Below are 13,159 nucleotides of genomic sequence, written 5' to 3'. Positions count from 1 at the left end.
GCTCCAACAATTGATAATGTCTGCCGCTGTGGGTCAGCAGATGGGTGTGGGTCACGGGGGGGCTGTGCCACAGAGATTGCAGACCTGGTGCTGTGGATGGAGGAGGGTGGAGGAACAATGAGCTCCAGCGACCCCCACCCTCATGGATGCCTCCACTCCATGTATCAAAATGCCACTGGCAGAATCCCATCTGCTCTCTGTTCCCGCTGTGACGGCTTCCCAAACAATAGAGGGCGACTCTGGGAGTAGATTTCAGCTCAGGAGGTCACACCTGGCCAAACTCCCTTTTTAATAGTTCTTGAAAGCAGAAGACTTTGTGTGAAATCAGTTGCGAGTGACGACGGCAAATATGTGAAGATTAATTTGATTTGCCTTTGTTTTTGATGTCCCACTTCATATAGGGACCCAGACAATAGCTTTTGTCATTGATAATTTTATAACATGTAATACCATCAATATTTCCAGCACTTGTTCTTACAGTGGAGTTTTCAGGGTGTCCGCGCATCATTAAAAAGTCTTATATTATCATGTCTATGTAGCGTCCATCATGTCTCCCTGACGAGCAGTAGACATCTTTCATTACTGAAGTCTATGAATGGGGTAGGCAAGTATAAGCCATGACTTCAGCCTATTCATTTTATTTCTTTTTGGTAAATTATTTGTTTGTAAAATAGTATTTTGTTTTGTTTCCTTTTTCCCCCGTCATGTAGTTTACCAAAAAATAAACTTGGTCTTAAAAGTTTATCTAAAATTAAGGCCTTAAAATGTCTTAGATTTAATTTGGCCTGTAATTTGGTCTTTTGTCTTGACAGAATTGTTTAATCTCATATATTCCATGTATTTATTTTTTTGTCGCGGACTTTTCTGTCAGGCAAAATTTCAGCCACACTTAGACTCGATGCTAACATACCCTGGGTGGCTAGCTAGCGTTTCTTTTTTCTTTATTCCGGATAAGTGCAATTTCATCGCCAGTTGGTTGGGGAAAATTAGCACATTTCTGTGGCGATGTAGGTCTTGAATTCAGTTCATAATGGTGTTAAAAGTATTACATTTTAATTGGTGAAACTTTTAGAAACCCAGATTTTTGTGTTTTAATTTCCTCCGGCAGCGCTGGAATGCCCTTGAAGGCAGCACAGAGGAGTACGAGGCGGAAGGTATGCCCGAGTCAGTCATTTCAGAAAGTTCCCCACACAGTGATGGTGCTTGGTGAGGACTGACTGTGGCTTTGTTGCGCAGGTCAAATGCATCTGTGGAACCCCGACGAGCCGAGCACGCCCCGGGGGTCCGTCGTCCCTCTGTCGGCCCGCTTGGAAGAGCGACTGCGTGACGCTTGCGAGGAGCTGGCGATGGCGTGGGACGGAAGTGCCGCTCACTCTGAACTGCTGGCCTTGTGTGAACATTTGGGTCTAGAGGTGTGACAGAAACCGAAGAGCTGAATGCTAATCCTTCAACTTTACAAAGAAATTTCGTTTTAACATACCTTAAACTTAGTTTTAAACAACTGATGTTGTTTTTTTTTTTAGGCCAACAGTGACGCTCTGCTCAGTGTCACTGACGACGGAGTGATGAATGTCCGAGAGTTCGTCTCCAGGGCCGTGAACCACCACAAACCGCTCTCACCCTCCGCCTCCACTCCCTATAGGCAACTTAAACGACATCACTCTACTCAGGTTGGTTCACCGACCAGAAGTGTTGGTACATATTGAACTTTTTCACAAATCTTGATGTATTTTAAGGGATTACACAAACACAAACTGTTGCAGAATTGTAGCGCCTAAGGAAAATTATGCAAGTCCTCAAATGTATTTCTAATAAAACTCAAAAAAATATGTGGTGTGCCTGTGTATTAAACCCTCAAGCAAAAGACTATTTAACCGTTTTTTGCTTGGTCAATACGGTGAAGTTGAAAAGAGCCTGGTAATGTCAGTTTTATTTAACCTTCTCTATTAAATAAAAATACAAAAAATGAATTGATTCATTTGCTCAACTATGAACTTGACATGTAGTATTTTAAAGAAATAGATTATTCAGAATAAAAAAAAATCCCTATGTAAAAAAATGTTCCCTTTTAAAAGAACTGTATACAATTTTCTCTAGTATTTGGGTTGTTTTCCAGAGTTTTGTCTTTTATTCTCAGGAGCAGGACATGGGTCACAAAAAGCTTGCTATATTTAACCCACTTTTAGTAATGAGTGCAGCCACGTGAGCTGCTGGATGTTTGTTCTATTTAAAAACAAGCAGGTTTATTAAAGCGGAGTCCTTTGTGTCTTACTTTTACATTCGTTTTTGAAAGCCCATGATTCAGTGGAAATCTCATTCTAAAAAACAAAGTTTTTTAATGTCCTTCTGCATCAACATAAACACTCTATATTTGTAACAGGCTGCATAAAGTGTACATTGAATACCCCCGATACATGCAACCACAGTTGTATCAGTTGGATGTTTTGTTCAGCATCATGTGCAATGTTAGTTTTCTGCTTAATGTAACATTTTGCATGACTTGTGTGGCATGTTTGGCTTTTGTGACGCTAATGTTATGCAACAGACCTTGAAGTTCTGTACAGAATGGCTCCAATGAGGCTAAATTACCCACAAATGGATTGGTTTGTGTTGCTTTGTCACACAAATCCAAATGGAATACTCTGAAAGCTTCCACCAAATGTGACAAATAGTAAAACAGAAGCCTCCATTGTTTTTTTATTGTTTTTTTTTGTTGTTGTTTTTTTTAAAAAGCTATAAGTTTGATCTCTGTAGTGTTTGTAGGTCTAAGATATGATTTGGTTTCGGTTGCAGCCGTTCGACGAGGGCGGCCGAAGGATCTCGGCTCTGACCAGCACCATCGGCATGCGTCTGTTCTCGACGCTCGACGACGGGAGCGGTTTCACCCCGGCCGAATACGTCCTGGACGCCTGGATAGAGGAGGGGATAGAAAACAGCGCCGAGATCCTGCAGGTGCCACGCTGTAGTTCGACTCGGGCCATCTTTCTGAACCAAGAAAAAAAAGTACAATTGTGTAAAACTATATGTATATATATATTTTTTTTTTCCCTCAGGCTTTGAATTTCAATCTAGAAGGAAAACTGAGTCTCGGCGAACTCACCGTGGCCCTCGAAAACGAGCTGCTCAGCACCAAGAATCATGTTCACCAAGCAGCGCTAGCGAGCTTCAAAGCTGAGATCAGATACCTCCTGTGAGTAAGAGCAGCTGCTCATTCACATCTTTGAGACCATCCTGATAATCCAGTTGAAATCAAATGAAGCCATCAAAACTACACCATAATGGATTTTATTTTGTTCTGGTGACCCAAACCTGTGTGGTTCCTCTCAGAGAGCAAGTCGACAGAGAAATCGGAGAGAAGAAAAAAATCCAGTCTGATCTGGAAAAAACGGAGAAGCAGAAGACTCAGCTTGCCACAGAAGTGGACGAGCATCACTCCGCAATAGAGCACATGAACAACCTCAACCTCAGGTCAGTTATCACCTCTGCTTTTCTTTTTTTCTGATTTAAACACTGTAGATTTTAGAAAGCAGGGTATCCGTAACATCTGCAAACATCTTGGATGTAATCATAATTTTAGACCTGAAAGATTTTGCAAACTATGTATTAAAGTGTAGTTAGCAAAGTGCATCTCCTCTTTCATTGTGTGTTCTTTGGTTTTTGGGTTTCTTTGAGACAGATGTTTGATTTGTAGCTGTTGACTTTTGCACTGGCGTGCCTAACGTCTTCTTTTTTTTTTTCATTTAGGTGCAACCAGAATGATCAACCGCTTCACATTTAACATCTCAGTTTCACTTGTTTTTATAACTCTCCATAAAAGTAACATTGACTTGTAAAGTTCTTTATTTGAAGCAGAGTTGTGCGAGGCTGGAAAAGTGTCTAAATGAGCTCAAATTTAGTCGTACAAACATCCCAAGATAAATGAAATGAAACAAAGTCCAGCTTTTATGGTAATTCCTGTGGCACAGGAAATTAATTCTTCTGGTGTGTTTGTTCCTTCAAATTGACTTTCCATGAAAGTTTGAAGCACCCAGTTGGCTTTCTCTCAGAAATGACTCTTTATCGTACTGTTTTGTGGGCTTTATCACATGGAAACTTGTTTCTTTTTCTGTCCTAAATGTCCATTTACCCTTTGTATTGATGTGGGCAGGAAGCTTGAGCAGGACTACAAGGAGAAGCTGACGGCCGTCCGGTCGGAGCTGACGAAGGAGATGGACCAGATGCAGCAGCAGGTGGGCCTGCAGCGCGAAGAACTGGAGGCGGAGATCCAGAAGATCCGGGAGGAGGAATCGTTACTCAGAGATCACCTCTCCATCTCAGTCAAGGTGCCAAAAGGCTGTCGAGTCACCTTGTCGGTTTTTATTTTACATTTATCCAAGAATTTAGAACACACACACACAAAAAAAACTTAAACTGTTGTGTGTTTTCAGGAGAACAGGCGACTTGAGACGGAATTGCTCGACAGCACCGAAAAGCTAACAGAAGCACAAAGCCAAATAACCAAACTGCAGGCAAATTTGGAGAACATCATGAAAGACAAGGTGCAAAGTCATTCTTGTTTTCCTGTTATGACACCTCAAAGCTACAGAGTATATCTCCACGCATAAAATATGTGGGATGTTGTTCTAGTTTGGAGACCTGGACCCTGGCAGCGCCGACTTCTTTCTTCAGGAGGAGCGAATCAAACAGCTGCGCTGCGGTTACGAAGCACAGTGCAGGGTAAGCGCCTCGTGCTTGTTGTCCCGTTTAATTTATCTTCAGTGCATCATCTTCATTTAACTCCTTTCTGCTCACGCGGCAGGGGCTGCAGGACCGTATCGACGAGCTGCAGTCGGAGCTGCGGGGGTTTCACAGTCTAGGCCGAGCTCACGAGTCTGGCGGTAAACCTCTGTCCGAGGAGCTGGACAGCAAAAGCCCCGGCACCGAGTCCGACCCAGGTAGTCATGGGGGGGAAAAAACTCATCCTCTGGCGCTAAACGCAGACTTTGCCATGTTTGTATCACGAACATGCATGATGTTTAAAGCAGGAATGCAGTTGGGTAATTTTCAAGCATTCATACATCGTAAAAAAAAACTAAACCTGAGCGTTGCTGTAACAATGCAGTAGGTAATTTACTGCATTAAATGACAGTTTTTATCATTTCCACTGCTTTGATTGTTGAAGCAGATTTATTCATGGTTTACCTGCTTCATTTGTTAAACAGCATATACTGAGCATGGGGGTGGGCAATATGAAACTAGAATTTTACCACGCTATTTTGTAGTACTATTGTGGTAGTGATAAATTATGATTAAAAAACTATTTATTACTTATTTTTTGGGTAATTGTTTGGCTGTGACGGCGTGGCGCCGCATTCATAGCATCGCAAACACAAAATGCTGTTCTTGAAAAATATTCCCATTTTGAACTAAGCTCCTTCAGAACTCCACTTACTTACAGAAGGGACATATTTTACCAAACTGCACACAGCGACTGATTTAATTTTGTTTTCAAATTTATCATCTATCTACGCTATTGTGAAACAAATGGCAGAAGTCAAATTTGCAATAATACTGTCGGTTTTGGGAGGTTTTTTTTTTTTTCAGTGTCGCTAATTGAAATTTATCGAGACAACAATAAAACAAAAATTTTCACGATAAATGATAAACGATGGGATAAATGCCCACCCCCCGGCTGGACACGTTGCCTGTCGTTGAGCCAACTCCGTGATACTGAGACCAGCCGATCATGTGACCGTCTGCAGGTATCGGTCCAGATGAGGTCCAGCCTTTCAGCATGAGCCTGGAAGCTGAGATGATGCTGGAGCAGCTGAAGGAGCAGCACCTCCAGGAAACGGAGCACTTACAAAACCAACTTCAAAGCAAGGTTTGGCATCCATTATGCAGGCTTCTGCTCATGCCGTTTTCAGCTGGGGTGAAGACTGAAAGCTTTAGAGTCTGGAAAATTATGTAATTTAATGTTGTTGTTTTGTTTTTTTAAATTCTGGATTGCAAGTGAAAAAATTGCCTGTATTCTGACTTTTTTTTCCATTGAATTCAACGCATTTATATTGCATGAATGTACAACACACAATTTTACGACACTTCAAGAAAACAATTCAGTCCAATTGTACATGCATTCCACTATTAAACAGTGCCGCCAGGTTCTGTTTCTTATTCAAATAAGTTTAAGAAGTTTCTTTAATGAAGCTCGGCAGACATGGTGAACTTTAGGGATTTTTGTACTTTAAATATTCCATCATAATCCCAAATAAAGAAATTAAAAGGCTTTGAAATATGGAGTAAAAGGAATTTTAAGAGTGGAAAAGTGTGGAATTATTTCATAAAATATGCAAAAATCCCTTTTTTTCTTTGTTCAGATCACTGAATTTGAAAGGACTGTGGAAGAGCAGAAGGCGACCCACAAGGACCAGAAAGCTGCCCTGATCCTCCAGCACCAGGAGGAGGCCCGGGGTCTGAGGGAGCAGCTGGCCGGAGCTCAGAGCCACGCAGAGCAGCTTCAGAACCAGCTCCAGCAGGCGGAGCAGGACCGGACCCGTCTGGAGCACAAGCTGGCCGCTGAGACAGAGGAGCTCCAGAACCAGCAGGAAGACGAAGCCACAAACCTCAGACAGCAACTCCTGGAAGCTCACGCTCAGATCGCTGACCTGGAGGACCAGCTGAACTCACTGGAGAGCCGGCAGGCAGAGATGGACGAAAACCTCCTGGCCAAGATGGAGGAGCTGAAGAACCAACACGCCGCGGAGGTTAGCAAGTTAACGGAGGAGCAAACACGACTGCAGCGGCAAAAGGACGAGTCGGAGCAGAGGTTGCTGGACGACTGGGAAAGGGAAAAGAGAGTCCTGGAGGAAAGCCACCAGAACAAACTTCAAGTCCAGCTAGAGGAGGTGAAGCTGCTGTTTGAGAAGGAGCAAAGTGAAACGGTGGAGACGTTAATGGAGCAGTGGCAGGAGGAGAGAGCGCAGCAGGACGAGCAGAACAACAAGACTCTGCAGCTGCTGCTGGAGGAGGAGATGCTGCGACTGGTCAGGGAGCAAGAAGAGAAGGAGAACCAGCTGCGGGAGAGCTGGGCGAGCGAACGGGCGCTGCTCGAAAAGGAGAGGCTGCAGCTGCAGGAGCAGCTCCAGCAAAGGGAGAAACGGCTAAAGGAAGACTGGGAGAGGGAGAAGCTGCAGCTGGAAGAGGACTACGAAGGGATGATCCAGGAGAGGCTGAAGGAGGAGAGAGAGAAGCTCGAGGCTGAGAGAGAGGTGGAGAAGCTGATGGCGGAGGAGAGGGAGCGGCTGGAGGAGAGACACGGAGAGGCCCTGAGGGAGCTGAGCAACAAGCATGCCGAGGAGAGAGTCGCACTCAGCGCAGCGCTGGACCGACTGAGAGAGGACATCGCCAAAGAAAGGTGAGACCTGATGGTTAAAGTTTTAAAACTGGGAGGTTTTAAAAATCAACAGAGAAGTTTGGACTGTAGCTTGTAAAAGTTTTTAAACATCTTTGTAACTTTTCAACCATAGATGCTAATGTAGTTCAACTGGATTCCATGAGATGGACGAACTAGGGGGGTACTCTGGTGGCGCAGGGGGTTAGCACGCCCCACCAGTTACGAAATTTCGTTCTGTATACACCCTGTGCATGCAAAATGACAATAAAGTCAGTCTAAGTCTAAGAACTAAAAAGTGATCCACAAATGACCTGTTTTCCCCTCTGGGTCAGTACTTTATAAAACCGATCGTTTGAGGTATTTATTATTTTCTACTATTCTTTTAGTAAAGTAATTCAGGCTCAGTCAAATTGGATGGAAAAGTTCTGTGAATATCAACATCTGCCCTGCAAAACACACAAATCTTACCAAGTGTTTTTGGTCTAGCTTCTACGGCAAACATCGTAGTACACTTTAAATAAAACAAAACTACTTCAACCTTTTCATCTAGAAATATCTTTTCAATAATTCCTTAGTGTTGATGGAAAAAGTGTTAGTTCCGCTGGCAGATTCTTTTACTCACAACATGAGGAAAATGTCTTGTTATAAAATAAGTAATTGGACTGAACAATTTCTTTTATTTTACAGCCAATGTAAGATAAATAATGAAGAAACTAACAAAGACAGTAGGTTGGTTATGCATGTAAAAAAAAAAAGAAAGAATAAACTGCAACACAAATCTTCTTTCAGATAGTTCAGAAACTCTAAATATAATGTAAGATAAATAATAAAAAATGCTCAGAGCACAAAACATAGAATTAGATTGAGTAGATCTGCCCTTATGGATGGGCACATTGTTATAATACCCAATCTAGAATCTTTTTCGATATCGGGATGATACAGATATCAATATTGTATCGGTGCATTTCTAGTATTGGGTGTTCAAACATATACATCCAAATGTCTTTAAAATGTTTTTTTTTGTTATCCAGAAATAAAAACAAAGCAGACAAATGTCTTAATCTGCTACTGTAACAAACATTGAATGACCATGTACAGGAAGGAAGTTGAGATCAGCTTCACCCAGAGAATCAGAGAAGCAGAAGATCGATTCTCCTGCGATCAGGAATCCGCGGCGGAGCGCTTTCAGGCCCAACTCCTCAAACTCGAGCAGCACTACCAAAGCGAGCTGACGACCCTCTCTGAAAGCCACGCCGCGCAAAAGCTGCGCTGGGAAGCAGAAATGCAGAAAGTCCTCGAGGGCGCAGAAGAACAAAGGAAAGCAGCGGAGGAGACCGCGGCTGAGGAACGACAGCGACTCGATCGGGAGCGGGAAAACGAGCGACGAGAGCTTGAGAATGTCCACGGCGAAGAAACGGAAGCACTAAGAACGGAGAACGAGCGACTCCGTAACGAACTGGAGGACGCTCTGAGCGGGGCCCAGAGGAAGGAAATTGAGCTCAGCATGCAGCTGAACGACCTGCACGGCCGGCTCCAGGAGAAACGCCAGCTGCTGGCCCAGTCCGAGGACAGAGTCCTTCAGGCGGAACTGCTGCTCAATCAAACAGTGGAAGACTTCAAGCAGGACAGGGCCGAGCTTCTCGGCAGCAACTCGGAGCTGCAGGCAAAACACGATGAGGCGCTTTCCGGTGCGGAGAGGCTGGTGGCGGAGAGGATGCAGCTGGTAACCGAGCGCGACGCATTGCAGGTGAAAGTCGAAGAGCTGGAGACGCTTCTCAAGCAGGCGGCACTGGACTTTGAGCTGGAGCGGAAGGAGATCCTGGAGAATCTGGTGGTTCTAGAGGAAAAGTTGAGAGACGCTCGGGAAGTCGAGGCGCTCAGAGCGGAAAGAGATGTTCTTAAAAGCAAACTGGAGGAGCTACAGGTTGTATCCAGTACAAACAAAGAGGAATCCAAAGGTATAAATGTACTTATAATAAATCAAGACTACGAATCATGTCAGGCTCAGTCCGATCAGGACGAAGGTGTATTAGAGAGATGCATAAATGCTGATCAGGAACTTGACGATGGCGATTTTGCCACCATTGAGGACCAAACGCACGAGCAGGACGGCCAAGACGGAGCGAAAGAAAACCAGGAAAACTGTTGCGCTTTCAGTGATGACAAAGTTGTTGATTCTCCTGAACAGAAACACAATTATTTATATGTAAAAAACAAATGCCAACCGGTTTCCCACGAGAGTCAGGGCGAGGACGTCTCCCCGCTTCAAGCATTTGCTGACAAAAATAAAGCAGCTGCTGAATCGCCCAACCAAGAGACCGAACCGCAAGAGGACGGCGGAAGCTGTCTGCACGGAGATCAGCAGCATCATGAGACTGAGGTTGTGGGTTTAATGCTGTGGGAGGCGGCAGGTGATCCAGCTGAGGTTGATTGTTTATCAGATGGCTCTCACAGCCAACAGGAAGGGGGTGAAAACCAGGACAAATCCGCACGCGACGGCGTGGAAACCGTTGGAGTGTTTGGCTGCAAGAACCAGGAGAGCCCTGCTCTGAACTTACAGGACTTGTACGACACCTCCACAGAGGAGAACGTTCTGCTGCATGAGAAAATCGCCCTGCTTCAGCAGAAATCAGAAATACTAGAGAGTCTGTTGGCGCGCCACAACGAAAAGTTGAAGAGCAGCCGCCGGGCTCTGGAGGAAAACTACAAGCTCAAAATGCAAGCACTCCTGCTGATGGAGCACGTGAAGGAGCTGCAGGCGAAGAGCCTGAGAATGGCCGACCTCCAGATCCGGTACGAGGACTGCGCGTGCGAAAACGCCAAGCTGAAAGACCAAAACGACGCACTGGAGAAGCGGGTCTGGAGCCTGGAGAGCAGGCTGGACGTTTTCCGCGAGTTCGGCGACCGGCGCGCCTCGCTGGTGGACGAGATCGGCAGGATGAGGTCGGAGAACGGCGAGCTCTTTCACCTGTTGAGCGAATTGGAGCGGCAGGAGGACGGGCTTTCGGACTCGGACGCCAAGCCGGCGGAGGGACGCTCGGATGAGCCTCCTCTGCAGCCGGAGGAGAAATCCCGGGTGGGGTTTGGCGTCGAGGAATGCTGCAGGGAGTTTGAAGAGCAGAACAGCGAACTGCGCAGGACCATCGCAGAGCTGCAGGACGAGTCGCAGATAATAAGTGAAACCACTCGAGCTCATAGGTAAAGTGGGGGGAAAAACTAGGATCCTGAGTGGCGTCTGCTTCCCCGTCCCACTGGTGGTTCTGATGTTAGATCCACTCTCCATGTCTTCCCCCCCCCCCAGTCAGAACGTAGAGCCGCTTCCCCTGCCTGGGAAGCCCGAGATTACTTGAGCTAAGCTGCTTTCGTCCTCGTAAAACCCCATCCTGAGTATTTGAATTCGCCGTATGTGTTCAACACTAAGCTTACTTTGATTTAATATCTTGTAAAATGAGTTTCTAATGAAGTCCATCTTCCTTTAGATACAAAGCTACTCGTCTTGCAGAGGAAAACGTCTGTCTACAAAAAAACATCGCCGCTCTGAAGGAAGGAGACTTAAAGGAGGCCAAGGATGAGTTGATGTGAGCCTCTTTAATAAAATATTTTTAAAAAAACAACCAGTCCCATTAGTGGTGGGTCGTGGGGTCTTAGAATTTGATCACAATATTTTGTGGTACTGTTGCAGTAACGATAAAAATCATGAAAATCTATTTAGTGCTTCTTTTTTATGGCAGCTGCATGGCTGTGACCGTGCGGCTCAGCATTCACAGCCCCAGAATTTTACTGTGGAGCCTGGAGGTCCTCCTCTTGTGACGGGAAATAAAACCTGCAGCTCATCACTTTCCTGCTTTTATTTTTTATTTTTTTGCCTGAACTCTCATTTCTCCCTTTGCAGACAAACCTTGGAGCATTTGGAAAAAGAGAAGCTCGCAGCTCAACAAGCAGCTGACAGTTTCAATAAACAGGTAACAGAGTGCGTTTCTGAACAACGAAAGAGAGTCTGTCGTCAAGAGCCGTTGCTGGTAATGGATTTTAAGGGTTTGACTTTTCTCCAGATTTCAGATTTGCATTCGCAGAGCCAGCAGCTGGAGGACGACAACGGCTTCCTGGTGGAGAAAAACGCCCAAAGCGTCGCCGACATCGAGAGCCTGCGAGAGCAGCTGGCGGAGCAGATGAAGGAAAACGAGATGAGGGAGGCCCTCCACTCCGAGGAGAAAACCAAGGTCGGCAACACGGACCCCGCTCCCGTCCTGCTGTTGAGCCTGGTGGTAGCTGGTAGTTGATTGGTGGTTGTTTTGTGCTAGATGGCAGCTTGTGTGTCTGCTCTGGAGGCAGAGTTTGACAAAGCTCTGATGGAGTCCGCACAGCTGGAGGAGAGAAATGGCCAGCTCTCACAGCAGCTCTCTGACCTCAGGGAGAAGGTGAGCGGCTTAACGTGAGCCAGCCGGTTCGTTGGGAACGGGCTGAATACAAACGCACGCCACACTTTTCAGATCCTTATGTGTAGAATGGCATGGAAACCGTTTCCTCCCGCTGTACGACGACTTGTCTTTGTTGTAAAATGACAAACTGTTGCTGCACTCATATGTGTATTCTCTAAATGTTCTTAAAAGTTTTGAAAGAACATTCAGGGGAACCTTTTTTTTTCATATCAGGCCTTCCACGTGGAATCGATGGAGAGTCAGCTCAGCAGTCTGGTAGAGGAGTGCAGGACGGTGGATAAGGAGAGTGCCGGTCTGCGCAGCCAGCTAGCTAAAGCTCAAGACCAGGTTAGAATCAAACATCCTCAACACTGAAAAAACACAAAATCCAAGTATATTTGGTCTAGTTTCTAGTGCAAACATCTTGGTACACTTGAATAAGACAAAACTAACTTACTAGTAACTTTTCAGTAGGAAATGGGAGTTTGTTTTAAGTCAATAATCCCTTAATACTGATGAAAAAATGCTAGTTATTAGGTAAGTAATCTGCCAGTGGAACAAGATATTTTTCCCTTTTTATAAGCTAAAATATCTTGTTCCACTGGCAGATTATTTCCCTGATAAGATTTTCTTTTTGCAGTGAATTATTTACTTGATGAATAAACTCAGTTTTGAAGTTTAAGTAGGTTTAGCTACAACTTTAGATTAAAAATAAGCCACATTTCACCAAGTTTAAATCACTTAACAGAAAGTATTGTGTCTACATGAAGACGTCTAAGAGTTTTGAGTTGGAAAATGAATCTTGAAACTTGTCTTTCTCCCACCCCTTCTCCCTCCAGCTGATATCTGCAGATGAGAGCTTCAAGGTGGTAAACCGGCAGAGCGCCCGCCTCAAGTCAGACCTCCGCGTTCTGCAGCAGGAGAGGGATTCCCTGAAGCACGAGGTCGCAGTGCTGCACAAACAACTGCAGAATGCAAACGAGAAGGTGAGACTTTGTTTTCTGGGGTTTTTTGTGGGGTTTTTTTTAGAATGTTTGGCAATAAACAGAAGTGCAAAAGTGTGATTTTATTTATTTTTTCTGCTCTTTTAATGTCAGAACCAAATTTTGGAGATGGCCCTGCACTCCAGCGGCCTGCAGAGTCAGAGCAGGAAGCTGAACAGAGAAGATCTTTCCTGGATGATGGAGAAGGAACAGCAGCTGCTGAGGCAAGAAAACGAGAAGCTTAAAGCTGAAGTCCACAGCATCGGCAGCGACCTCGTCCAGTCCAGAGAGAAGGTTAGCTCACACCAACAAATAACGAGAGTTTAATGTAAAAAGAAAAAAAAACATGCAAAAAAATCTGGATAGATAGATCTTCATGGTGTTTA

The 13,159-nt window shown here is 44.9% G+C and overlaps 1 protein-coding gene across 4 annotated transcripts in view; it reads left to right on the top strand.

Annotated features, from left to right (window-relative positions):
- The window catches only part of nin (ninein), a 28,106-nt gene that overhangs the window by 8,273 nt on the left and 6,674 nt on the right, over nucleotides 1–13,159 (top strand). For 2 of the 4 annotated variants that reach the window (XM_023353243.1, XM_023353242.1), the window contains exons 5-24: nucleotides 1,109–1,154; nucleotides 1,237–1,412; nucleotides 1,524–1,670; nucleotides 2,794–2,952; nucleotides 3,054–3,190; nucleotides 3,328–3,468; nucleotides 4,148–4,322; nucleotides 4,428–4,538; nucleotides 4,627–4,716; nucleotides 4,799–4,934; nucleotides 5,742–5,863; nucleotides 6,357–7,393; nucleotides 8,471–10,570; nucleotides 10,852–10,950; nucleotides 11,265–11,334; nucleotides 11,425–11,592; nucleotides 11,674–11,790; nucleotides 12,025–12,138; nucleotides 12,630–12,776; nucleotides 12,888–13,067. In XM_023353243.1, the coding sequence (XP_023209011.1) occupies nucleotides 1,109–1,154; nucleotides 1,237–1,412; nucleotides 1,524–1,670; nucleotides 2,794–2,952; nucleotides 3,054–3,190; nucleotides 3,328–3,468; nucleotides 4,148–4,322; nucleotides 4,428–4,538; nucleotides 4,627–4,716; nucleotides 4,799–4,934; nucleotides 5,742–5,863; nucleotides 6,357–7,393; nucleotides 8,471–10,570; nucleotides 10,852–10,950; nucleotides 11,265–11,334; nucleotides 11,425–11,592; nucleotides 11,674–11,790; nucleotides 12,025–12,138; nucleotides 12,630–12,776; nucleotides 12,888–13,067 (5,472 nt within the window). The remainder of the gene's footprint in view (nucleotides 1–1,108; nucleotides 1,155–1,236; nucleotides 1,413–1,523; nucleotides 1,671–2,793; nucleotides 2,953–3,053; nucleotides 3,191–3,327; nucleotides 3,469–4,147; nucleotides 4,323–4,427; nucleotides 4,539–4,626; nucleotides 4,717–4,798; nucleotides 4,935–5,741; nucleotides 5,864–6,356; nucleotides 7,394–8,470; nucleotides 10,571–10,851; nucleotides 10,951–11,264; nucleotides 11,335–11,424; nucleotides 11,593–11,673; nucleotides 11,791–12,024; nucleotides 12,139–12,629; nucleotides 12,777–12,887; nucleotides 13,068–13,159) is intronic. The other 2 variants (XM_023353244.1, XM_023353245.1) reach the window with 2 other exon arrangements.

Source organism: Xiphophorus maculatus, chromosome 19 (genome assembly GCF_002775205.1).
Source record: "Xiphophorus maculatus strain JP 163 A chromosome 19, X_maculatus-5.0-male, whole genome shotgun sequence".
Taxonomy (NCBI): domain Eukaryota; kingdom Metazoa; phylum Chordata; class Actinopteri; order Cyprinodontiformes; family Poeciliidae; genus Xiphophorus; species Xiphophorus maculatus.
The sequence above is the reverse complement of the archived record's forward strand: the minus strand, read 5'-3'. Positions and strand labels throughout refer to the sequence as shown.